The sequence below is a fragment of the Passer montanus genome, unplaced genomic scaffold, assembly GCF_014805655.1.
Source record: "Passer montanus isolate IOZ18808 unplaced genomic scaffold, ASM1480565v1 scaffold3, whole genome shotgun sequence".
Taxonomy (NCBI): Eukaryota; Metazoa; Chordata; class Aves; order Passeriformes; family Passeridae; genus Passer; species Passer montanus.
In genome coordinates this window covers 8062374-8090194 of record NW_024367707.1, presented here as the reverse complement: position 1 = coordinate 8090194, position 27821 = coordinate 8062374, and the positions used below count along the sequence as shown (strand labels likewise).

Here is a 27821-nt window from a genome sequence, read left to right as displayed (position 1 = left end):
ATCTAGGATATGGCGACTGATTCAGTTCAATTAAAAAAAAAATAAATCTTTGCATGAATCTTGCTAAATGCTGCTGTTCATTTCCCTTTATCTGAATTCCATTTCCTTTCTTCTAACCTGCCCTCTTTATCCCATTTTCTTTCTTTGTGTTTATTATTACTCAAACCATCAATTTCTTTCAATGTACATTCTCACCTTTGCCATATGCTATTATTCCCATTATACATCCTCTTTCAATTCTGCATTTCCTTAAGTGCTTTACTGTACCTGAAATGTGACTCACTCACAGTTACAATTGGAATTGGACCATGTTATCCTGCCAGAGCCTGTCTTCTTTGACATCAGCTCAGCTTCAAGATCTGTTTTTACAGATGTTTTTATTTTTATTTTTAAAACTTTTTTTAAAGATAGAAAGAGAAGAAATATAAAAAGACAAGAGATTTTTATAGACTGTATATACAGATCTATTTATTATACCATTATTGTCAAATACAAATTGCTTAAATTATCCAAATATAAAGCATTTTTTCCCTTTCCAGTTGAATCAGATGAAAGAAGCAATTCAGAATCCAGAGCCAGCAGATATGCTAGATAAAAATGATAAGTGGCTCAGTAATAGTAAGTAATTGATCAAGTAATAGTCAAGAAAGAAGCATGTGGAGTTACTGAGTAATGTAATGATCCACCCATTCTCAGGTTTCTTTTTTAGTCTAATCTTATTTTTGTTACTGATAAGGCAATTTTCCCTGACCAAAGACCTACTCTGATTTACCCATCTCTAATCTAGAGAGATTGGCAGTCATAAAAATAAACAAATGTCTTTTCCCACCAGTTTATATTGCTGAAAGTTCTAGGAAATCCAGAATTTAGTAGTATGATCTTAGAGAAGAATTAGAAAATTAACTCTCTTTTCACAAACAGCAGAGACCAAAAGTGGAAGAAAGAAGCTGTATTGCTCCAGGCACGGTTTTATAATTTCAGGTTTGTGTTGTTTGGTTCAGTGAATTGGATCACTTTTAGTTGTTCACTTAGTTGTGACTACAGTAGGAAATACAGCACAGAGAAGATGTTGTAGAATGTTCTGAAGTCATGTGAGACTGAATACAATTTTATGCTATTCAATGAAGAAATACCACCAAGCATGCATGTATAGCTGCACATGCTCTTAGTGTTGATCACAGTATCTACCCTGCCATACTCCGCTACAGGGGTCCTTACCTGCTTTACTTGGAGGGAAGAGATTTGTTCCTCTTGCTACAAAAATTAAATCCTGACTTGTTATTTGATAACAGTCATGCACTGAGTCAGTTAACTCTTCAAAGGTCAGTGAATAATGCAATTTGGTGCAATTCTTCCTAACTGAATGGCAGAGGTAATAACTGAACCTGCATGGCTATGGCTGAGCTGAATGAAGATTACTTTTCACCTGAGGCAACTAAAGAACTTTTTGGTCTACAAACAAAAATAGTTTTCTAAAGCTGAATTAACAACAACAAAAAAAAATCAGAAAAGCATAATCACAGCAGGAAACTGGCCTTACAAAAGTAGGCACTCTGCTGTGCTCAGATACATACCACATTGAATTCTGACTTCAACTGAATCTTAAATATAAATGCTTCTTTGGTCAATACAAGCATTTGACTCTCTTTATGAATTTAATGACATTGTTCAAAGATCAGGCCAGTGGTTCTTGCTAGCAAACACACAATCTTTCTCAGTTTTTTCTCATTAGTTATTGTTTTTATCCAAGCTCTCATCCAATGAAAAATTTACCACTTAGAGTCCAAATATTCAAGTGAGCATTTAATGACGTTAAAGAAATATTATCTGTTGACTTCATTGGGAAAGAAGAGCAAAATCTTCTCCTTGTAAACAAGACACAAGACTGACATTGTCATCTGTCTGCAAGGGCTGACAGGATATGTTTTTAACCATATCTTAATGCAGCCACATATAATTCTCAATTTGCACTGAGCTCAGCTCATGTGTGGGGGTGTTTCTGTGTGATAAATGTCTTTCAATTACTTAGCAATAAGAAGCTGCTTCCTTGTAGCAGAGACATCAATCCTTATTTGTCACCTTTGTAAACTGATCACCATGGCTGCACCAATCTGTTGATTACTTTTTTTGGTTCATACACAAGAAACATTAGAAGCATTGTTATTATTTATTTAATTTCTGACACTATGAGCTTGCTGTATTTACAAGCCAAATGAAGGGCACTGAGATGTGCTAAGATGGTAGGGCTGTGGCAACCTGTGGGGGCTGTGTGAGCACAGAGTCCTAAGGTTTTTGTGGGGCCCAAATATTTCTTCTCCCTTTGACTGTATAAACCTTTATTGGAAGTCTGGTTGGTTTTCAAGGGAAAAAATCCCAATCAAATTGTTGTAAGTGCTTATTTAAGACCAATTTCTTAAATATTGTAAGCTGTGGCAACCTGTGGGGGCTGTGTGAGCACAGAGTCCTAAGGTTTTTGTGGGGCCCAAATATTTCTTCTCCCTTTGACTGTATAAACCTTTATTGGAAGTCTGGTTGGTTTTCAAGGGAAAAAATCCCAATCAAATTGTCGTAAGTGCTTATTTAAGACCAATTTCTTAAATATTGTAAGCTTATTTAAGACCAATTTCTTGAAGACAGAAGAAGACTAAACATACAAAGCGAGACCAAGGAAAACAGCAAAGATGTGCAGAATAAGGGTGATGAGAAGCTGATGTTTGGTGTTGCAGGTTTATTCCTGTGACAGCTCAAGCACAGACTGTGGGTGTTAGTGGCTTCTCTGAAGTCTGACCAAACAGAGTGGTGTAAGGGGCCTCTTGGTCCCCAACACTCCTGAAGAACATTCACTTGTTGGCCAGCTCAGCCATAATCTTTTCACCAAGAGGGCAGAGAGAGGCAACCAGGCTGGAGTTGCAAGAGAACAATAAATTTCTATTTACACATAGTGTTAAAGATGTGTTAAAGATGTGTCTGAGCTGCTGGGAGAGGTGGTGTCTCCAACCTGTTCCTCCCCACTGTTTTTCGGGGCAATGAGAAAAGTCAGCAGTGCCCTGGTGCATGCTAAAATCATAATAAATGATGAGCAGAGAAAATTTCACTTTCCCCTCTCATTTTTTCTATAGTTTCAATCTGTTTCCACAGGGGGCTAAGGTTCTGCTCAATCTTAGTTCCACTCTACCATGGTTTACAAGGCATGAACTCAATAGAATTCTTGAGTGGGGCCATCAGAACCTCCGGTTTCCAAATAATTTAGCATTTCAGTTCTATACTTTGTTACTATTTCTGCAGTTGTCTGAGCTGGGTTTGAACTCCTGAAATATGAGACATTTCCAGACATTATTGTCATCTTAGAAGTGTTACAACATGCAGGTGACTACCAATTTGTAAAGGTGGGCTTTTGACCCCAGTCACAGTTTCAATTGATGTTGCTTGGTGCTCATTGGCAAAGGTCAGCCTGTCCCTGCATCATCAATGCAGAAGAAAATCTCACAGTTTGCTCCCAAGCTGAGCACCAACACCATTATCTGTCCAAATCACAAGCCTTTGTTTTCTCAGCTGTAACCTGCTCTGTTACAAAAAGTGCCTTAAGGTATCACTCAGACTTCTTTTTCTTTGTCCGCAAAATAGTCATACTATTTATAGAGAAGTTGAGGGCTTTTGAATCACAGAATCACAAAATGGGTAAGATTGGAAGGGACCACAGTGGGTCATCTGGTCCCAGCTCCCTGCTCAAGCAGGATGAAGTGGAAATGCTGCATCCTGTCTTAAATTTACTCCACAGAAAGAATGAATTCTCACGTATAGGAAACTCAAGGCAACTACACCATATGATTGCACAAAATGACACATGATGAGTATGCCAATACTTCCTATGGCCTTGGGAAAAAAGCCCAAGCAGTATTGGCTTCACCAATCTGCAAACTGATTTTGTATTCATGGTATTATGTTTTTCAAAGGTGGAAATACACCATTTGGGAAGGAAGATCAAAATGTGTCAATAAACACTGCCCATGCTAAAAAGAAATATTTTATTGCTTTTCTAAAGTGGCTTTACCTGGAAGACAAGTTTACTCTTTTTTTTTTCTTTTTTTTTTTTTCTTTTTTTTTTAATTCCTGCAGTTTCTTGGGGTCCAAACCCAGTCTAAAGTTGGGGAGTATCTTGCTTTCTGTCTTCAGTGGGAATTTGATGGAACTGGCACAGAGGTAGCTGTGACCACTCACAAACCTGGCCTGTATTTTTGGCATCCTCGTTAGCACAACAAAAATAGCTGGTAGGCCTACTAGTGAATTTTCTTACATGCCTGTGATCACCTCTTCTGGCCCCTGCCCAGGGGGCTCTCTGAACATCTTTGGAAATACCTTAACTCACTGATCTCCTTCAAAGACTTGAAGAAAATTTTCCTTTATCTTTGAAGGAAAAACAAACCATAAATATTTCCCATACGTTTCCTGGCTTGAATGCAGTCAGCATTTATTTCTGCATCAGCAGTGAGTGGGAGGTTTAGCATCTCATGACTTGGCAGAACCAGCAATAGAAATAGAGCAAAAATGTTTGGATGAATAGTTTATTCACTAAAAAAAAGGCAATTTTGGGTGGCTGGAACAACCTGTGAATCCCTTCTGAGCAAGGTGGACTCTTTCATATGGAATCTGAATAATAGAGGAAGAGTAGTAGTATTTTTTTCACCCTGTTTAAATTAGATATTTCTTGTTTGTTTCTTGTTTTGTTTTGCAAATTGCCCACTTTTCATTTAAAGTAACTTTTGTTTCAGTTTTGATTTAAAATGACACTTTGTTCTAGTTCCACCTTTCCAATGTGAAAAATTCTTTAAAACCTTTTTCTCCAAGAGTTTCTTTTAATGCATGGAAAAAGTTAATTTCAAATAGTAAGATTTTGCAGTAGCTGATAATTTTATTCTTTGAAAAACCTTACCTAGAATATGGCATTGTGTAAAAACAGAGGTTTGTGGCTTTATATCACAAGTAAAAGCTATTTTTTCATAAGATTTTACCTACCAAAATAAGTGAATATGTGTTTGTGAACACAAACTGAGTACCTTTGACTGCATGTTGAAGTTATTTTCACAGTGTAGAACCCTGGGAGTGAATGGATGTGTCTTTATTTCCATTTTACACTCGTTTGACAGAATCAGAGAGTTAAAGCAGTTGTCTGGATTCTCATGAGACTGGCACTGTAGCAAAAACAGAGCTCACATTTGGCTTGATTCAAAAATGTCAACAAATGACAGCTGCTGAGCTGCAGGACCCATGACCAAGTTTTCCCCTGGATTCTCTCCACAAAGACGTTCTTCATTCTGGTGGTGACACACTGTGGGAGAGTCACAGTGACAAAATAAAAAGAGTTTGAGAAGTAGAAGGTTCTATCCCCCCAAGTCCTTCACAAACACTGTAATTCTCCTTGTGCTTTCATTTCCAGGAACTTCACTGGGGCCAGTGATGCTACAGCAGTGCATGGAGAACCAGCAGGTCTTTTTTTATCTAGTGGGTATGGCCAAATAACAAATGAGGAAAATTATGAAGGGAAAGAAGCAGCTTTGTCACATTTACTATACTTAGCCTTACCATACTTGGCTCTTGATGCAGACAGCTCTAATTCGGAAAAAGTTCCCTCATTAGCCGGCCCTAAAACATTTACAAAGCGTCTGAATAATTGATGTAATTTATGGTTTTATTGGTGGGAGCCATTAAATCCCCTCCTCCCAAACAGCATTAGGGAGGAAGCTTGGCAACATGCAGTAAAAAATGGAGCAGCTATTTAAAGAAAGAAAAGGACAAGAAAATCTTATTGGGCTTTCTGAACATGATAACACTGAACAAGGCAGGGTTTCCAAATATCCACTTCTAAAAGTATTTTCTAGTAAATAGAGCCAGTGTACTGTCAATGTTACAGACTTTTCACTGGAAGTTTTACAAGGTCTACCTTTGAAACAACCCCACTTATTTTTAATTTTATGCATGCTAACTTAATAATATCAATTTGGAATTTGTATTGTTTCTGGATTCTGTGCTGCAGGTGAAATTATGGGAAAGGTGACAAATGCTTAAGTAACAATCTCTATTACATAAGGCTCATGTGGGGTCATTTCTGATATTCTGCTCTGCTCTGATTAGGATTACATCAAGGTACTGGCTAACAGAAATAAGTCATAGGCTTTATCTAGCCAAAGTTAGTATATATCAAACATACATGTATACCTGAAATAGCCTTCCAAAACTCCAGTTTTGATCAAAAAGGAGAGACTGGCATTTTTAGGGTACAGTTTATTGTACTAGAATGTAGATATCTATGTTCCACTTAAAATAATTTTGTCCTAAAATTGCTTGTTTCATAGCATTACTTGAAAAAATCTCCACAAGTACATAGTGTTTTTTAAGTTAGGTGAGAAGAAACCTCCAACAAAAAATCAGTCTATACTGTCCTACATGTACCCAGCAGTGAGTGTAGGACTCACTGGTGGGTACATGTAGGACAGTGTAGACATGGTAGTTAAGGAAGCTGGAGAGAGAGTGCTGTTTGGTGAGTCCTTATCAAAGCTGATGCTATAAGCCTTTAAGTTGAACAAACATATGAGTTTTAATGCTATACTATGATCTGGGGAAAACCCCCAAGCTGATAATGTTGGTTTTGAGTTTGATGGAAGAACCTGCCTGAGCAATGGACGTGTCTAGGCTTTCATGATTTACTCAGTTTTGCAGACTTCATCTTCTATGTGCATGCCATAGGTTTTTAGGCTTTGAGCAGCACAATTCTGTATATACTGAGGATTCATAGGTAAACTAAATAAATTGATTTGAAAACAAAGGTGTCAGCTTTTACTCGTTACTGGATTTTACCATTTATTTATTTTTAATATGGTGCTAGAAGCAATTGCTTTTTGTGTGCCATGGTGTGGCCCTGGCCAAACAATAGAACAAGCTATGTATCTGCCAAGGATATCGTGATTCTCTGATTCCAGCCCAGCGGGCTGGAGTTAAAATAATCCAGCTGGCTCAGCAGCTATGTGGATGCCATTTATGGTAGCACAGTATAAGTGGCAGGACGACTAACTCAGGGCTTCCTTTATCATTTTGCCTTCCCTGCTTTAGGCCCACCAGGACAGGATTTGCACAGTCAGAAATGCTGATTCTTCTGACTTCAGCTCCTTGTATTGTGCTGTCTCTAACAGCACAGTCCAGCTGTTTATTCATGTTTAATACATCTCCTAAGGGCTTTTGTAAAGGAAACAAACTGCCCCTTCAAGGAAAGCAGCAAACAACCTAATCTCAGCTGCATTTTACACAAATTATAGTGACTCGATTCCTACTGTGCCTCAGCCTGTGGCACAGAGCGTCTGGGACACTGTCGAGTTTTCTCTGGTTTTCACAGCTGCTCAGTAAAGATGTAACTTGTGCAATTTTTTATATGTGAGGGAGTGAACTACATACGTGCTGTGTATCTAATTGAAAGGCACAGTTCAAGGTGTCACCTCAGCCTGCTACATGGCAGCCTGTGTGAGCTGTGTGGTGGGCACTGCCACGTGGAGCTGCACTATTGCTACTGAAAGGCATGTTCCTCTGATGCAGGCTGAATAACAGTGCTAGGCTCCTCTAAAATATCCTTCTCAGTTTTCAGGATCTGCAGGTGAAGCTCTGTTTCCTTTCTGCTGTGCTCTGAATGCCAGTTCCTCTGCTCATATTGCTTGCTGAAGCACATAGTGCAGTATATTCCATTTGACATTAACACAAGATCTTTTATGGACTTTGAAAAATGATGCTATTCAAGCACATGGCAAATAGGACCAAAACCTATTTGCATCTAGAGCTGCAATTTACACCTAGAGGTGAGATTCCTTGCATCACAGAATGGTTGTCCAGCCAAATAGTGAGGTCATTTTGAATAATATGCAAAGGATAGAAGTGGATTTTCCAAGGTGAAGATTTGGTCTCCTTAACATGAGTGTCAGAAACACAACATCATTTTCTACTGCCTTTTCAGACCTCTATATGCTTTGACTGCAATGAAATGTTTTGTTGGCAGGTTATTATTCAAATGTTTATAATATTTCGGGGTTTAGGTACAATCCATTTTGCTTATCTTGATTCACCTGTATGGGGGTGCCATGGGTCTCTGTCAAATTGAGGTGGTATCTGAGACATCGCCAGGGCACTGGTTAATGTGAGATACTGAAGCTTTGTGCGCTACTGAATTAGCAAATGGATGCTAGGTACCTAATGTGTCAATTTGTGATGCTGTTATTTAGACAACTGTGTAAAGCCCTGGGTGCCTCTGGCTACAGAGGTGAACTAAGCTCCTCCTTATGGACATGAAGAAGAAGAAACTCTATTTGGGTGTTATTAATCTCATTGTAGAGAAAACATGTAAGACAGTTCAATGCCTTGCATCCTAGATATGCCCATTTTTCTTCATTCCTTGATTTATTTATGTCAAAGTAGTTTATGCAACTAGCTCACATGTACATTGTAGACATTAAATCAGATCATTGTAATTTCACTCAGGAGGTAATACCTGATAAACAAAAGAGACAACCTGCTGTTACCTAATCATAAGATCTCTGCCTAAAAACTGCAAGGCTACAAAGAAAAGCAGAGACCAAACACCTGTGGAGAATGTAGCTTTGATAAGCATAGTGTGTAGCTCATTAATTGGCTACTGCTTGGCCCAGTGTGGGTAATATGATAAACATCTTGTGACATTGCAGTGCTGTAGTGTATCTGATTTTATTGTGGACCAGTCAATTCAAATGAGAATAGATTTTTACTAGAACAGAGGCAGCTGGTATTTGGGTATTTTTAGTAGATAATATCTATGAAGATTTATTTTTCTTATAGAGATGTTGGGTAAAGGGGTCAAGCAACTAGGATGGAATATTTAATAATTGGTAAAATTGTATCAGCCCATACCATAGAGTACCCTGAGTTTACTTTGAGGTTGTGGATACCAAATATAGGTAATTAGCATTATGGTAATAGGTTCATAAACATTTAAAAAGGTGAAACCTATAAACTTTCTACAATTGTTTTTCAGTAGGCTTTTTAATCAATACAATATTTGTATTCTTTTTTCCAAACTTTGATTGCAATGATAAGAACACTTGTACTTTGTTAAAGTAACCCTGATCTTTCTCTAAAGGCAATAGCTCATTTGTGTATTCTTTGTGGACACTCATTTTCATTAATAGTTGGATTAAGTATTTTTTATCAGCCAATGAATTAACAAATCAATAATATGATAAACATCTTGTGACATTGCAGTGCTGTAGTGTATCTGATTTTATTGTGGACCAGTCAATTCAAATGAGAATAGATTTTTACTAGAACAGAGGCAGCTGGTATTTGGGTATTTTTAGTAGATAATATCTATGAAGATTTATTTTTCTTATAGAGATGTTGGGTAAAGGGGTCAAGCAACTAGGATGGAATATTTAATAATTGGTAAAATTGTATCAGCCCATACCATAGAGTACCCTGAGTTTACTTTGAGGTTGTGGATACCAAATATAGGTAATTAGCATTATGGTAATAGGTTCATAAACATTTAAAAAGGTGAAACCTATAAACTTTCTACAATTGTTTTTCAGTAGGCTTTTTATCATATCTTGTATTTGTATTCTTTTTTCCAAACTTTGATTGCAATGATAAGAACACTTGTACTTTGTTAAAGTAACCCTGATCTTTCTCTAAAGGCAATAGCTCATTTGTGTATTCTTTGTGGACACTCATTTTCATTAATAGTTGGATTAAGTATTTTTTATCAGCCAATGAATTAACAAATCAAAACACAGAACAAGAAAAACCCACCTCATGGAACTCACGCTGTGCAAAAATAAGTGTTTATTTTTTTCACATCAATATCTTCAGCTTAGGAAGTAGTTTGAGATATAACATGCTGTGTCCTATTTCTTTCTAGGTCTCCTATGTAAAAGCTATCGACATTTGGATGGCTGTGTGTCTTCTCTTTGTCTTTGCTGCTTTGCTGGAATATGCAGCAGTCAACTTCGTTTCACGGCAGCACAAAGAGTTTCTGAGGCTTCGGAGAAGGCAAAGAAGACAAAACAAGGTACAGCTGCTCTTTACCTGGGGAGACTGAACATGCCCTGACAGCCCTGCTAATGTGAAGCTGATTTCCTACTTCACTTGCCCTTGCAGGAGAGTCTTTTTTTCTAAAGTTTCCTTTTCAGTCATTTACTCCTTGATAAAGAGCTCATAATTGGCTGCTGGGTTTATTTGCAGTATATTAAGTTATTGACAAATGTCAGTAATTGGTCACCAATTCCAAGAATTTTCTTCTCTTCATGCAAATACTGTGCTACTACGTGGCAGCACCGGTGGATAAAGAGCTGTTGGATGCAATGACAGAGATAGAGGAATGATATTATCCTGATGTGCTGTCATCAGAACACGCCCGAGACCTGTCTTTTCTAGTGCTGCCCTAGCTAGCTATGCTGAAATGGGAGGTTCCCTAGGAGAGCCCATTGCAATGATTTGCAGTTCTGCTCTCACTTTTACACCACCAGCAGCTGGTGTCTTTCCCAGCTGAAACCAGGAAACATGGCCATTTTAAAAAAGGAGAAGGATGAGGAGAATTTCCACTCTGGATTCTGTCATTTCACAGTTTGTAACTGATGCAAACTTCAAACTTTTAGCAAAAGACCTTTTTGTGAGTGCCACTGTCACAGAATTTTATGCCAGTGACTGGCAAGTAGAAGAGGGGATTGTTTGTAACCTAGACATCAGTCTAGAAATAATTTTAGGAAGACTGTCCATCTGTCCTGATTGTTTTGTTTTTTTTCAGTAAATGTGAAGACAAGAGTAGACATTAAATTGAGTTTTATTTTTTATTCGAGTCATGATCATTCACATGTGTAGAGAATCTGGAACTATAAACACTACATATATATTTGCTAGGTGAAGTAAGTATTTGCTTGAGCTGCACGAGTGCTTCAAGCCACAAATAATGGTTTCCTTTACAATAGGGATGACAACAATGGCACAGGGCATTTGTGTTTTGACAGGCCTGTCTAATAAATGTTCTGTAGCTAATGTAATATTTGATGGATACTCTGGGAAGAAAGCTGTTCTCTAGTTTAATATTATTGTCAGATGAATTTAGATTCCAGTGAAGATTAGATTACAGGAGAGAGCAGAGCTGCTTGCCTGTCTACAGGCCACACGCACTGCCACTGGAAGCCTTTGTTTTCAAACCCAGCATGGCAGCAGCAGAAACTTCTGTATGGCATCTGTAGTTTCATTTTTGGATGCAAGATCTGTTTTAGAGGTGAACAAGTAGCCATCCTTGGTAAGTAACAGTATCCAGTGACATTACTCAAGTTTATGAGATCTTGATCCATGGAAGTGGCCATTCATCTGCTTTGTAAACTATTATTTTGGTGACTGTGAAAAGAAAGTTATTTAAGACTAAATCATCAGAAGACTTGTGTTTATCCTAAGCGATGTGGTGCACGGGTTCTTTGCAAAATAGATAACAACATAATTAAGTACAAGGAAATATGCAGCTGAGTAAGCCAGATCTATCCATTTGCATAGGCTTGCTTTTTTCCTATGAATCTGGTCGCACAAATTTCAAAATAGGGAACAATGTTACTAAGGCAGTTTCTTTAGGAGGTATTTTCTGCATCTCTGTATTTGATTTTGTCTCTCACGATTTTCTCAGTTTATTTTGCCTTGAAAGTGATTCTCATTGTTTTGCATGATGGTCTTCTCTAACCAAGCCATTCTTCTCTTTGCCTGTTGTGTGTGTGTGTGTGTCGTCATGCTGCTGCTGTGGTATTCCCATTCTTGCTGCTGCTATCTATGCTGACACTCTGGGGACAGGCACAGACTGTGGCTGTTGGGAATGCGAGCGTTGAGTCCGTGCGGCGCATGAATGGCTTGCGGAGCAAAGAGTCATCAGCTTACGGGACAGTGAATCAGATCGGCAATTCAAGTTTGAGGGTAAAGCTGCAGTGAGAAAGAGAAAGCAAGAGAGCTTTAGTATGTGCAACGATGCCATAAATCAGCAAAATGGACCATTTTGATTGGCATCACTAGTAGTCTCTTGCATTCTCTTTGCTAAATGCCCCCACAAAATACACAGTACTGTCCCCAGCATGAACAGCAGTTTCATGTTGTACATTCTTGTGGCCCACCCTTATGCTTGCTTTTTACTGTGGCTGGGCAATGCCACGCCTATTCCAAACCTCTTAAGGAAAGTGCATGCATATTCAGCAGCTTGGTGCTGTATAAAGATAGAGTGAATGGGGTGGGGGGAGAGGGCCATAGGAAATGCCTTGAGACAGTAAATCCCACATTGTGTCATCTTCCAGATGAGCGTGTTCCAACAGAATGTGGTACGTATAACAAAATGTGGTTTTCTTGCTGTGGTATTTATTCCTGAACTGTCAACCTGCAGCCTTCCTCATCGTGATGTCCTGAGCCCTGCTTAGTGGAGTATGAATAGCTATGAATGAAAAAAGTATTTCCTTAGTTTCTTTTTATTTGCTTGGAGTAGAGCCACAAAGTCAAAATCTTTTACACCGTGTAACGTAGTAGATCAGAAGCAATATGATAGCAGCTGATACATCCAGATTAGGGGTGAGTTGTGGAGGTAATAAAATCAATGATGGAGAAAGAAATGAGCTTAGTGTGCAGCTCACTGCTTGCTACTAGTGGCAGAGGAATGAAATGTGTTCATTTAAATAAAATGGGACTGGGGTTTTAATCTTTCAGGACTTGATTTCCCAGAACAAAAACATTGTCTGAGCCACTCTTGAGCTGTAAAGGGTTTCCAACTTTGATCAAGCTCTGTAAAGTCGTGCTATTATAAAATACAGATGAATTCAGTGAATTTTGTACACTGTAAAGGGACTTAGTAGCTTCCAAAATCAAAGCAAAACCCACAGTTCATATTACACAGCAAAATTAAGATAGAGAGTTTACAATGCAATAAATCATTCACTTTCAGAGCTACAACATCAAGCAGTAGAAGAGAGCCTTAATTTCTTTGTACTTTCTATTGTAGAATGAATCATATTTACATATATACAAAAACTGCATATAAAAAGAAAAAAATATCAGGGTGTCTGTAGGAGATATGACCAGTATTAGTATGCTGCCACTGAAAAGCTGATGCATACAGCTGCAGAGGTACTCCTAGTAAGTTCTCAGTGCTGCATATCTCACCAATCACAAAGTGCTGGCAGTCCAGTTAAAGTTTGTGTAAATTGTGGTTATCCCCTCCTTTAGGTAAGTTTGCAGAAACCTGTCTTCTCCTGTGGAATATTGTGCATTACAGACAGGCAGGGCAGTACTCAGAGGGGCCGTGTCGCTGCAGTGCTTTTGCTGCAGAGCCCTAAGAGCTGGAGCTGCTCTGGTATTGTTTTCCCCTGGAGAACTCCCATCACATAAGTGATGCACACTTGAGAGGTCAACAGAGGAGACATAGCAAGGCAGAGGTTTCTGGAGCAATGCTACCATGGCTGCAGATTTCTGCTCAAGAGAAGGACGTTTATGCACAGAAGAGAGCTTAGAAGCAGAGCCTGTGGGGCCACAAGGAGCCTCACAAGCAGGGAACTTGACTTGTTGAGGTATTGCTCACTGAACCAAAGCTTATGTTGAATACAAATGTCAAAGTCGTAGTCAAGAGAAGACAGTATAAGAGCGTGGTTGAGTATCTGTATTGCATCACTCGGTGCTAATATAGGGAGAGGACAAAGGTGCTGAAGCACACCTGGCCATGATTTCTGGATTTGCAACTTGATCTACAGGAAAAGAAAATACCTGTACTCAGTTTTGTAAGCCTGTATCTTTGGCACTGCATTTTTTATTGTCTGTGCTGCGTCTTGTTCTTCTTAGTGCTGCAACCCTCAGACCAGTTAGTCTGAGCAGACATCTTAAGAGACCGTCAAATCTCCTAAATCAAGCATCAGGTTGTTAATGTTTTTCTAGGAAAAGTCTGGGTTGTATTGTTGATCATCCAGAAATTATAATACAGATGAACCATTTGAAAATACAGCTTTATCAGGACCTGTTGGCATCTTCCACACATGCAAAATTCCTGAATCCTCAGGTTATCAGTGATTCACTCTCTGTCTTCCCTATACAATTTCTCTTGGAGGAAGCATTCCAAGTTCATCCTAAAGTTTTATGCAGTCTTTCTGCTCAAGGTAAATCACCCATTAGCTGGAATACTTGATTGCTGCAAGATATGGTTGCCTATTTCTTGTATATCATGGTACAATAGAGAGAGTACAGGCTGCAGAAGCCAGGAGTCTAATGGTACTGAGGATGTAGTGAAGTTTCATTATATCAAAATCTAAATTTTTATGGTTCCAGATGACTGGACAGAAAATAAATTCTTTTTAAAACATGATTTTTAATAATTAAACATTATTTCTTAGTGTTCAAAATTATGGGCTTCTAGGGAAGCAGAACTGTTCATACAGGTTCAATCATCCCTTTTTGAAAACAATAATTATTGTGTTGTATGATCAGTAGTCAAAATTACTCACGGTACACTAATATTCATATCATCATCTCAAAGATGACTTCCTAAATTATATGTGTGATGGTTACCACTGTGACCAAACTAGGGGTTAAGTTTGGGATCATTAGTGTTAAAAGCAATAAGTTATAGCTTGAATGAAGAACTGTGCAGCTGGAAAATTTGACAGGTTTAATCCCATGTGCAGGGCACACGGAGCAATACAAATAACAATGCTGCAACCAGGGAGGTTCATATGCATGCAGATTAGCAAAGGGGTCACAAATGGTGTTCTCAAATGAAAGAGCTGGGACTGGGACTAAGTGTGATTACAGAAGTAAAAGATAACTCACTAAGCAAAACTGGAAGCACCTGGTGAAATTCTTCAGAGAATTGTTGGCCTTTGGATGGAGCTGCCAGTGGTGAAGCAAGTATCACAAGTACCCAAAGTTACTGAAATAATACAGTATTTCTACCTTTCAAAAGGAGAAGATATTTGCATTGAGTAACACCAGCTTCTAGAGACCATCTCTATCATTTTAATAATACTGAAATCCCTCTGTCAGATCCCCCAAATAATTTTCTAAGGTTTTCTAGACTTGCCCATTGAAAAAATCAGTGCTTTCAGCCTGCCTTTGCCTTTAAAGCACTTGGCACCACTGTCCCTGGTGGGAATGTTTTCCTGCCGCCACCCGTGTGCGCCGCGTTCGGCGGAGGCTGTGTGCGCTCCGCGTTATGTAAGGTGCCGCATCATGTGAATAATGGAAGTGCTCAAGGAAAGCCCTTTTGCTGAGCTATTTTTGGTACTCACTGAACAACTCAAACACATGAGTTTCATTGTGAAAAATAGGAATCTGACTCTGGATGGCTTTTTTTCTCTCTGTTTCATTTTGCTTACTTAATGGATTAAAGCGCATGTAACTTCTGCTGTAGATAAACACCCTCAAGATACTGTGGTTACTTTTATTTCTCCTGGGCAATTGCATTAGTGCTTTAATGTAACTGTGCAGAAAAAAAAATCCAGTAGAAGATAAATACACCAAAATTATCATTTAGCTTGAAGTTATAGTCCCACATACAACTGCAGTGAATATTTAGCTGTAGTTAAACAATAAACACAATTCACTGCATCATGTTGCCATGTCACTTTGTGGCTTCATCTAAATGTCCTTGTCTGTCTGTATATTGAGCATGAATAAACTCACAATGGACCTAGTTAATATCAGTGAAAGTATCTGTATTGTTTATAAAATGGACATACATCACATACTTTAAACATTTAAAAAGACCATCATCTCAAGTTTGAAAATTATCTTGATATAAATCCTTAGTCTAGCTCTAGGCACAAATCTAGAGCCATGAGTTCCCAAAGAAAGAGCAACCTCTAGGAAAAAAAGCAGCTCAGCCATGGGGGTGGTATCCAAGCAATGGATCAAAAAATTCTAATAAGAGCATTCTGACCAGATGGAGAGGCTAAGTTTACTAGAAATGTAGATTTTTGTGAAAAGCAAACACATACAAAGAAACAGTGGAAGAGAAAAATTGGGTTTCATAGTGTCCTATTTACAATGGCAATTGAAAGTGAAATGGAAGCTTTCCCCTCTCCCTTACTGGAGAAGAGAAGGTTAAAAATTCTAAACAAATTACTGTGTTTTGTGTGTTTTACTGCATCAGATGCAAAAAGATGATGGACTATGTGGGGTGGATTTTTCACACCAAAACAAGAAACAGAAGAGAAAATTGATAGTTGCATTTCAAGGGAGAGAATTCTGAAAACCAAATTAAAAAGCCATGAAACATTCTGTAATAACAGGCAGACTAATTTATGGAACATGTCATACCAGTTCCTGAGAAAGTCCCAAATATCTAAACAATAATTGAAGTGGGTAGAGTGCTAGGGCACTAGCTGGAGTAACGGAATACAGGTACTAGAGTAGAATTAAAACAAGGAGAACAAAATCAGGAGAAAAAAAATTAGAATTTCTGGGGGGAAAATACCCAAACAAACAGCATCAAACCAAACCAAAAAGAAGCCACAGCAAACAAAAAAACCCAAACAAATACAAACAAAAAAGGAAACACACAGAAAATGAGAACAAGGAAACCATGGCTAATCTAGACAGGGTGGAAACCAGAGAAGTGGATAACTGGTGGGGAGAAGTTAAGGCTGCAGAATGATGAATTTTCATACCCACTGAACTAGTCAGTGATACAACAAGGATTACTCTGTGGGGCAGGGGACAGATATTGAAACTGTAGGGACCTTGCATGGCACCAAAGCAGCAAGCAGGACATGATGCAGTATAATGACTCACATTGTCCAGCTTGCAAATACTTAAACAAATTATTCCTTATGGTTAAATAAGATAGGAACAGGACATAAGCTGCAGAACAGCAATATTACAACAATATTACAGCAATATTTCCAGTCTGGGGTAAGGAAATGACTGTGTGCTGTACCACATGGGACAGGTAGGACTGGAAAAGTCAGGAGTACTGGATAAAGTTTTTTCTTGTTTGCTCAGTAGCGGAACTTTGCTTTAGAAACTCTGAGTGCTCTCTTGTACCTACCCAGCAGGCAGTGGCTGAAAGGATCAGCTGTGAACTGACAAGCCTTAGAGACTGAAGTTTGCACTTCACTCGAGCGAGTTTGTCCTGGTAGTTACTCATGAACAGCAGGAGACACACCAAAAATGAACTCTGCAGCTTTCCAGCTCATGAAAGGTACTCTCCAGCTGGGTGCAAATGTCTTATTTCTTATTATACTTAGGGGAGAGTGCAAACTGAAAATAGGGCAGAGGAAGGTAGAAAGAGACAGGAAATGTTCTTATTTTTGAAGCTTTAAAGCAACAAGTAGCTTTTCAAGAACCATCTGACACAGGCACCAGATCTTTGTTTTCCAGATTATTTTAGAAAATGGTGATTCTTTCATTGGATGTGTTCTGGCCCACCTCAATTCATGGGGAAAAAAAAAGGCAGTGAAAGTATTGTCCAATATATGTTAATGATAAAATTATAAGGAAAGTAGACTTCAGAATGAGTATGTTTAACCTAAGCTGTCCCTACCCAAGACTCCACATAGAGAGTGTAAAGCCATCACAATCCCAAGATATAGGCTTAGGCAGCACAGGAGACAACTTTGCCCCAAATTCATTCCTTTGTTCTTTCATTGTAGGTAGCTTATCTTGACTCCTTCCATGCCCAGGGTCAGCACCCAGTAAGGTCTTGGTCTCAGGGTTTCTCACTGCTGTGGTGGCCAGGTCCTCTTTCCAATGGAGGAAGTGAGGACACCAAGAGGGGAGCAGTTTCTGATCCATCATTGCCACGGGCCTGTCATGATGCTTCATATCGGTTCTGAGTTCTGTCCCAAGCCTCATTTTCAACAGCAAAAAAAAGTATTTCAGTGTTGGTAAATAGAAATTAGTGTTTCTACAAGAGAGTGAAGGGGTTGAGCAGTTAGAGCCAAGCATAACACAGGCTGAGAATGCCAGCACTCTGTATCTGTGTATTCTTACCCTCACCAGCAGCCCTGCTCGCCCTGTGGATCTCCAGAGCATACTACACCAATTGTATCAAATTACATGGAAACTGGTGAGATGGGCAAGTGTTCAGTAGGATACATGAAATGCATATTTACATCTGACCCAATTAATCCCGTTCTCCACAGGGGATAGAAGCTGCTATTGGAATGTAATTAATTGTGAAGCATTCTGTAATGATGTTGTCCAAATGGCATTGTTCAAAATCAGATTGTATTAACCACACTGCTGAAAGCTCATTCTCTCTCAAGTCTAAAAAACTTCATGGGTTCCAGTAAAATCCAGTTTTTACAGTACTTTTTAAAAAGTGGTGTTGAAACCATTTATTTCTCCACCTTTTTTTTTTTTTCCTAGCGGAAAACAGCCTTGTTTATAGTTATTCCTGTTCAAGTTGACAGCTTTTCTTATGGCAAACTGATCACTCAGAGCCTGATTCTGACACATGTGGCTTGATTTAATGATCAGATGTGTTTATTCCTCTTGATACACTGTTGGAGAAAGATGCTATTTACTACAATATGATAATTTGTAGTTGGGCATTTCTCTTGTGGTCTGACATTTTAATTTGTTTGCTTGTTTGTTTGGTTGTTGTTGGTTTTTGTGGTTTTGGGTTTTGTTTGAGTATTCTTTTCTAGTGAGGGATAACACTAACATGGGATAGCACTCCATGTTACTGGGAGTAGATGGATAGGGTAGGTGAGGAAGGAGATTTTCTTTTCTACAACATGAGGAGGGGGCTAGGGATAGTTGCACTGGAAGGAATAAACACCTTGAAAGCCTACATATTCTGAGAACTTGTTGCTGAGTCTTGCCAGAATTCTCACAAAGACTCATTTTGAGTTGGAAGCACCTGGAAACTCTATGCTAAGCCAAACCAAAAGTCACCAAAAGTTTACTCACTTCCACTCTCTGTGAAGTCCCAGCAGTATCTCAGAGCTGTCCACTGGCCCTTCCCACACTCTATGTCTTTACTACAGCAGGATCAATGTCAAGAAGGAGTTACTATTGAAAAGTTCCATTTTCCAGGGGCTGCTTAAATATGTCTGGCATACTGAGCATGTCAGAGTGTTTTTAGCTGCTGGAGAAACAGATTGAAAAGGTCAGAAAATGCTGCTGTGTTTGCCAATACACGTGAGGTGCCAGAAGTCCAGAATCCTACCTGTGAATTTCTGCATTGATCCTGTAACTTCTCTCTGAGCAAGGACATAACTCTTAAAGTCATTTAATTTCTAACTTGTGTATGTAATTTTTCATACAGATACTGTGTGTGCATTTGTACATACAAATAATCCACCTGCATAAGTGAAATTTTTTACCAAGGGTCCAAGGTTTTATTTTCTTTGCAATAACATGACAAGACTCTTAGGAGACAGGACACCTTTGTCTTCATGCTTCACCTCATTCTCTTCAAGTGGTTCTCCATGTGTGTTCTGATATAACCCTTTCTGCTAGTCATGTGGAAGTGCTCTGCCTGTGACTCATTCCTTTTTCTGTTAAGCCTTCCCAAGCCTGCTGGTGGTAGAGGCTTGCTTTCAGGTTCTCTGTAATCTTCATCTGTCAAAAGAATAACTACTTTAGAATAGAGATCACAAACTCTGTTCATTAGAGATTATCTGAGTTGCACAAATGTGAGATCTTGCACACCATTCTAGTAAAGAAAGTTGTGCATTTACTCTTCAGGATGTAAAGTCTTAAAGGCATCTGCAAGTAGCAGCCTTGACACTCTCTAGCACAAAGTTTCCATGAAATTTAACTGTCTGTTGTCTGTTAATGTATGCTGGCTTTCTTTTTGACTTTCTCAGTGGGATCAGGCACCAAGTCTACTCATTTGCCCCATCAGCAGAATTTTCATCTTTCAGGGGTTTTTTTTTTTGTGCTGATCCTCACAGGCGAGAGAAATTCTAGCAAGTCTAATCAAGTATGATGCCACTACAGGCTGGTGAGATAAAGAGAACTTGTGCATCACAGGATGCTCTTTTACAGCCCTTGGTAACTTCTGTCTGGAAGTACTTCTAGGTCTTAATGCTCTTTTTTCACCATTACATACCTAGTTAGATGAATTAAGGGGTATTTTTCTGGTGCAAGTGTTTCATTGCATGTCCAGAATGGGTGGATGTCCACCAATGAGTGGATAATCAAGTCTTCTGAAAAAATCACTATGTGCTCCTGTTGAGTAGTTTTCCTGCCTTGCTAATAGACTATATGTGTTTTACAGTGGCTTCCAGTGGCTCTTGCAGAAGACAATGGCCTTTCTTTCAAGATTTGCAAGCTCTTGCCCCATCCTTTCTGGAGGAATAGAGGCAAATTATGCAGCTATTTGACTGCAATTTCCTTGTTTGACCATAATGACCATCTTCCATCAGGCAGGTCCCTCCTGGGGTATGAACAAATACAAAGACATTTATTTTGGAACACACACATGTTTGTGTGTGTGTCCAAGACAAAAAAGCAGAAGAGGCATAACTTATTTTAGATACTACTCTCCCTCCATTAGCTTTACACTGTATTTCCCACAGAGGTTTCTGGATTTCTTTTGTGCCTGTCTACTTAGTAATTACCAGTTTTCCCACACATTGGCATATCCTGTTATGCCCAGGCTTCAGTTTTCCTGAATTTATTAATTCTGGTTCTCCTTTTGAGCATCTTACATTTGGGTATCATGCTTCTCACTCCAGGTAGCCTCACCAACATTTCTAGCTATGAATTTTCAAGCAAATTAAAGAGGATTAGGGTTTTTAAAATTTATCTGCTACTTTCAAAATTTTTGCTCCATATAGCTTCTTTTTTAATTACTTCTCATCTGTTTCCTACCAAGCATGAGCTGAGATGCTCGTCCTCATTTGCAAAGCTGTTTTTTGGTTTTTCAACCTACTCACTGTGCTTTTCATGTAGCATTTGTTTTCAGTTTTACCTTTCTATCTAGCAACAGTCTAATTTCTTATCATGGAGTGCATAAAACTGGATTCCTATCAGAAATAAGACCTATCTCTATTACAGATTATTTTTAAAAATGCTTATAAACAATTGTTTTAGCAATGCCTATGGAAAGGCATAATATTGAATTTAGATTCTTGTTTTCAAGTTTACATCTTAGCAAAAACAGACTTTCCACCTCTTTAAGCTAAATATGCAGCATTATAGTCGTAAAATGAAGGGATTTGGTAGGAACATTTATTTGGGTCATTATCCAGACTTTTGAGTTAAACAGTCAGTGTAGCTTTGAAATTCATGAGGCAGTTGTTCAGCAGCTGGCCACATCCCTGTGCTGTGGGAAGCTCCATCTGGAGATCACAAACTCCAAGGAGGCTGCCCTGTGTTGGGCCAGGGCTCTGCCTTGCAGGGGAAGCAATCTGTCCTTGATGCATCCTCCTGGGCTCCAGGACTTTGCAGCTCAAGGACTTTCCAAACCAGAGGTGGTATTTTTGTGATGAGCAGCCTTTGCTATTTATGGATAGAGCAGTCAGTTCAATGTGATGATTCATGAATTATTAAAATACTTTTTTAAAACTTGCTATGAGTTGTTCATATTAGGTCTGCATTACCTGTGGGACTGGGCATATGTATGGCCACTGGAGCCAATGGGAGTGCAAGCCAGGAGGGAAAAGGGCATTGGAAGTGGAGGAAAATCTGGTGTGAGGTGAATCCAAAGATAGAAATGACCAAAGGTCTGCATTAGATGGAAGCAAACAGGATGACTAATGGTTTTGCCAACTGCAGCGCATATTCACAGTGTTTGGTGGGTATTTGCCACAAGCAAAGTGACCCTGAGTTCAGTGACTGTGCCTGCAAGGAGGGCAGGGTTGAAAGAGGAGGGAGGGGAGGCAGTTCTGTTAGTTTTCTTTCCTTATCTGATGTATTTCTGTTTGCACAATTACACAAACAACAGCAGGAACAAAACCAGCACATTTAGGGATTTAGAGTCAGACAATTTCATTCTGCCATTTCTGGTTTCTCAGTTTGTGGTTGGGGAGTGACTGGTGATCCTTAGCCCATGCAAAGAAGAAAAAGCAATGGGGAAAACAAGATTATTTGCTCTTATAATTAAAAGCATTTATAAAAGGAAATCGTTAAACACTACGTCAGTGCTGCTGTTCCAAACTTTCACCTTGGCTTTAGACTTTATGTAAAAGTAATTGATTATCTAGCTGTTTCAGTTCTCTTTTAAAATGTCTTTGAGAACTGACATTTTGTTCCTTATCTTGAAGATGTCCTAGATTTGTCTGTCATGAACTCTGGTGGAGTCAGTTTTATATTTTTTGCTAATGGGTTGGTCTTTTATTATTCTGCCCTTACTGTTACCTGTGCTGGATGTTCATGCAATGGAGACACAAAACGTACTTTTTTTCATAGGGACCAACCAGGAGTGTGAAGAAAAAGTAATAACAAAGTCATGAGAGGGTAGCTTTTTTCAGACATAGAAAATGTTGTCTTGCTTCTAAATGTAAACACTCCTTTTTTTCAAGTTTGCACAAAGAATGTTTTTCCCCAAAGACATGACAGCTCTTTTAAGATGCTCTGGTGCTGTATGCTGCTGTTCTTTGACTTCTAGATACTGAGGATGCCTGTTTATGTTTTCTGTCTCTTATTTGCTCTTTGATCTTTGTTCACTTTCCCTTGCGGCTTATATTGTGTTATTTTGTTGTAAAAATAATCTATTTGAATTTTACTTTTTGATGCATGGGGACTGCTGCTTTTGTCACACTTCTCTGTACTGTTACTGCTTTCCTCTTTGGTGAGTTCTCTTGTGAGTATTTGTGTAGCTGGGGTTGAATATCAGACTTATATCATAACAACAGATCTTTTTCATCAGATGCTGTATTTGAATCTAACAGCTGCTATTTCATGGATGTTTTTGAAGCCCACGTGAAACTTAGTGATGTTTCTATTGCATGTGGCATCCCAGCCAGTGTTCTCAGAACTTCACTTTTTTTCCTGTCACTGCTGTATGTTCCTTGCTGCCACACCTGACTCTTGTGAGTCTGTCAAATATTTGCCTCCTTTAGCTGTGAAACATGAACCCCATTCTCCCATGGTGAGGCCTCATTCATCTGAGGGGAGATAGAAAGGTATTTAGCCAGAAGCACCACACCCCAAGGGTACAGGGGAGCCCAAAGAGTAATCAGAATGACGTGGTGGGATGTAAATTTTGACCTTTCTTTTATCATAAGTCTTCCCTCCTTGCCTTCGATTTCAGAGTGAAGATGTCTTAGGAATTGGTGCCATATGAATCTGGGGATCTTTTCTGCTGGCAGCTTTCAAACCTTTGAAGCAAAGAGGCTTAGACTTTAGCCTCTTTGCATTTTTAAAGCATTACAATTTAGAGGAAGCTGTTTGGCCTGGACAGTTATTGATTTCTATTCTGTTCTTCAAACTACAAACACAGAATTGTAGGATGGCAGGGAACAGGACCAGAAGAGCCCTTGAGAGCCAGCTGGCAGAGCCAGCACCAGGCAGTGCACTGGACAATTTACAGTTGCTGAAAATATTAATCAGTGCTGTTAAACATTCTTCTGTAATATGCCCAGTATATGCCGAGTGAGTTTAAAAGAGATTTGTTAAAAGGGATTGCTCCTAAGGGAGAGTGTGAGCTGAATTATATCTTTTTGTGGATGTGCTGACCCATAGCTGAGTATTTCCAATTTACATGCTGTAATTCTCTTTGACTTGCAAGTACTTCTGGAGCAAAGGTGAGTAAAAAAGTCTCTGAACAATTATTTACCATTCTGGACAGAAATGGTGATAGGCTCTTTCTGTCCTAACAGTGTTTGCTTCCCCTTCCTTCTGCAGCAACACAGATTACAGCTGCAGATATGCTGCTGAAATGCAGCTACATGGGTTTCTATTTCGTAACTCATGCCAATCTTCTACTGAGATGCCTGCTGCCTGCTTTTTTGTTTGTGGGATCTCATTCTTTCTCAGCTGCCCTTCACCCTTTAGCCCCTTTTAGAGGCTGCCCTGACTTTAACTTCTGTCTGGACTGAGGAAGCTAATTCTCAACATGTAGATGAGGAGCCAAGATTAATCCAATACTTATTTTTACAGAGATATATAACCTATAAATGCATTATACAGTCTAAAAACAACCTGCCTGAGCAATTAGCTCAGTAATCAGACATTTTAAAACAGTGGCAGAAGAGCAGAGCTATGGATTACGATGCACAATGATTTTTATTTAATAGAAAGCATGCAGAATTTTAATTACAATCAGGAGATTTTACATTTGCTGCAAGTACTCATGTGGGTTGCTAATGTGGCAACCGTGGTATGACGAGGAGGAACCACATGAGGCAAGACTTGAAACCTGGCAGAGAGGAATATAGAGACTATTTCATTTCAGGCCTGCAAGAGAGCACATTTCTGAAATAAATATGTGAAGGAAGTACTGGATTTCTGTGTGAGGAGCTGAAAGTCAGACAAACAGCAGCCATGTATTATCTGTGACGGTGAAAAGATCACATCACTTGTAACCTTTGAAGCAACAGGGAAACCGAACGCAGCGTCATTCTACAATGATCTAAGAGAGAACTGTCCCTTTCCTTCCCCTCCCTGGTTATATATAGCTGTTAGAGAGAGCCCTGCTGAGTGGAAAATGGAGCATATGATCAAGGGCAGTCCAGTGAGTCAATTTACTGACTAATACTGTAGATTATCATGTCAAATATATAGCACCAGCAGTATGAACAATAATGAAGCCTAGTTTATTTCTTTGCTGTAAATTGAAATGAAGATGTGATTGGAATTGTCACACCTTGGGTATATGAGCCATATTCTCTTAATCATCCAAAACAAATTGCTTTATTCTTTATAGTGACTTCTATTTTAGGATTCATTCTAAAACTGGCAAGCTGAAATCATCCATTCAAATGTGTCAAACACATTTAAAACATCCTCTAGACCACTCTCCCCTCAGGTGATGGTTCAGTGGTCTCACACTTTGAAATATCTGCTTCCTTCAGACCCAAAGAAGGGATAACTCAGCCTTTCATCCTGTGGGAAGAAATCATTCAGCACAGCTCCATGCAGAGGCACCCTAAATGAACTCCAGTAGCATCAGTAAAACATCCAGCTGTGAAGCCAACAGGGCAAAACACTTGTGGAAACCCCAGATGGCAATTGCAGGGAGCCTTTCCTTGCCTGGTTTTCTATTTTCCTGTGTCTCAGAGTGTCAGTGAACAGTTCTGAGGGGGATATTGCCAATATTGTACAGTCTCCTTGTGTCAAACTGATCACTGCCTGAAGAGAAGTTACAGTCAAATAACCTGCTAAAAATTCCACTCCAAACAGAAGGAGTTAATTTTAATTTAGCTGTACAATACCAGACTTGTGTTTTACTGCTTTCCAAGCTCCAGGTAAAAGTCTAATTGCCTTTGGGTCTGTCAAAATTCGAGTGTGAGCGAAAACTTAGGGAATTAACATTTGAATTGCAAATCACTGCCATTCCTTCGGGGTTAAGAATCATAATCTATGTTATTGATTTCCAAAGTCCTTTGTCTAAGAGATGAGTAACTGAAGAGGCTTTTACTAACTGTTTGCTAACAGTAAGTCACAAAACCCAAATATTGCATGTCTGTTAAGTATAATTTCCTGAAACTGGCGAGTAAACTTTTACAGAAATTAGCAGAGTGTTATAAATTTAGCACATATAAGGAAAAGCAGATGGTACTGCTGTGATTGGACATGTCACTGGAGTACTCCAGAGCATGCCAAGTCTTTAATCTCTTACTATTTGCATATACTACCACATTAGTCAGTTTTCAGTAGACTGGAACAACATGTGCTATGCACAAACAACAATTCTTTTTTCTGAGCTTTAAACTTATAAAAATGAAATTCTATTTGCTGGTTTTGCAGCACTCATGATCATTTTCCAAAGCCTCCAAAAGGTTCATGTGGCATATTCTGTGTGGTCAGAACACAGTCACAAATTGCTGCATGGGCCCACACACTTGATGATCTTCAGCTCTCCTTGCCAGCAATGGGACAGGCTGTGTGTCATGAGCAGTAGATCAAATGAGAAGCATCACGTTTCAAAATGCTTTATGGTACTGGAAACTCTTTGAGCAATTATCAGCTCTGTAGATTTCCAAAAGCAGAACCTTTTAATTAAAAAAACAAACAAACAAACAACAAAAAACCCCAACACCAACAAAAGAAAACAAAATCTAATTCCTGGCTACTCTTAAAAAATGGAGCAACACCTCTCAGTTTAGGGTGGTCTTGACAAGGTGGAGTTCTGCTTTTATGGCTTGCCTTTTCTTTGGAGGAAGATAATTTAACTGCTAAGAGCAGAAAGAGCCACAGCAGGTAGGACTTAAGGAAGGAACAGAATTTTGCAAGCAGAATGTATGGGCCACATATGAGGAAAACAGTGAGGATGAAAGCATCAAAGAGCAGGTAAGCAAAAACAGGTCTGGGAGGCAAAATGTGTCAGAGAAAAAAAGGTTAAAAAGGAGTTAAAAAGAGAAGAGACAATTGTAGAAATAAGGAGACAGGGAAGCAAAAGACCAAGAGTAGATACCAACTTGCCTGTGTTTCACATCAGGGGTGCTAAGACCCCATTCATGTTTCCAGCTCAGAGGACAACAAATCAGTTTAATGCCCATGTACAGCATGTGTGATATCCTACTGTGCAGAACTTAGGTTGTCACCAAACACCTCTTCTTGTCTGCTCCTGCCTGGTACTTATGGAGTTCCTGGATGTCCAGTGAAGTAGAAAGCTGAGCTGCCAGATCTCCCTGTCTCTCAGGGTGCTCCTGCTTTGCTTTGTTCTTTGGCTTATTGGCATGTTTTCTGAACACCATCCTTCCTCTTCTCAAAAGTGGAACCTCAAGGTCAGGAACTACCTTCAGTCGCAGTGAGTCCTGACCTCTTCCATGTACCTAATGACAGGCTTCTCCAGAATTCTGGCACTGCAAACACTGTTTTAGAATTGCTCCAGGACATAACAGACGTAACATACAACATGCATGTCTCAGGAAGGCTGCTGGCATAGCAACCCTTTACTTTTGTGTTATCCTTGTGTGCTGTCTTTTAGGTAAATTAATTGGACATTTATTATCCTGTTTTTCTTTATATTCTTGAACAAAACTTAAGTTCAAATAAGCATCTGAGATTTTCTCTCAAGAATACCTTTTCCAGTGCTACAGCCATGCTTCCACATTTCATGTGCCTGTACCTCTCAGTACTGGCTTCTCTCATACACAGTTAAATCTCCTGTTTCAGGTTATCCTTGTACCAGTTTTGCCAAGTAATAAAAAGCCATCACCAGGAGATCTGTTGCTTAGTTACTGGCCTGGGCAGATGGTCCTCCTGGAGAAATGTCAGCACCCGACCAACGAGCCTATTATGAGCAGAGAGGATTGGGAAGGTTTAATGACCATTGCCTGTGTGATCTGTATTCTTGCTCTTCAGAACTACTGCAGGGGAATATCTGGTGTAAAAGCTAGAATTTTGATAAGTTATTAAAAATTAATAATTAATAAATTCTCAGGAGAGTGCCCTTAATCTTAAAATAGAATAAAATTTTCTCACTAGGTGAACTTGCCACTAGCTAATGCCTTCAGGGAATACATTAGAGGACTAGATTAAGTAGTTGCCCACATCTGTATGTAGTTATATATATCTCCATGGATGGGTGCATGCAGACTGTGAGTGTGTGTGTGTAATACAGTAAAACTATCTAACACATTTTAAATGAAATATTATTTAATTTCAATTGTATGCATACTTCCAATGACCTTCTAGAATTTGTGGACTTATTACTTATCAGATGAGAAAAAAACACC

The 27821-nt window shown here is 39.1% G+C and overlaps 1 protein-coding gene across 7 annotated transcripts in view; it reads left to right on the top strand.

Annotated features, from left to right (window-relative positions):
• Window positions 1-27821, top strand: part of GLRA2 (glycine receptor alpha 2) — a 123640-nt gene that overhangs the window by 85153 nt on the left and 10666 nt on the right. For 5 of the 7 annotated variants that reach the window (XM_039714552.1, XM_039714548.1, XM_039714551.1 and 2 more), the window contains exons 8-9: window positions 9926-10075; window positions 11851-11970. In XM_039714552.1, coding sequence (XP_039570486.1) covers window positions 9926-10075; window positions 11851-11970 — 270 coding nt within the window. The remainder of the gene's footprint in view (window positions 1-9925; window positions 10076-11850; window positions 11971-27821) is intronic. The other 2 variants (XM_039714550.1, XM_039714549.1) reach the window with 1 other exon arrangement.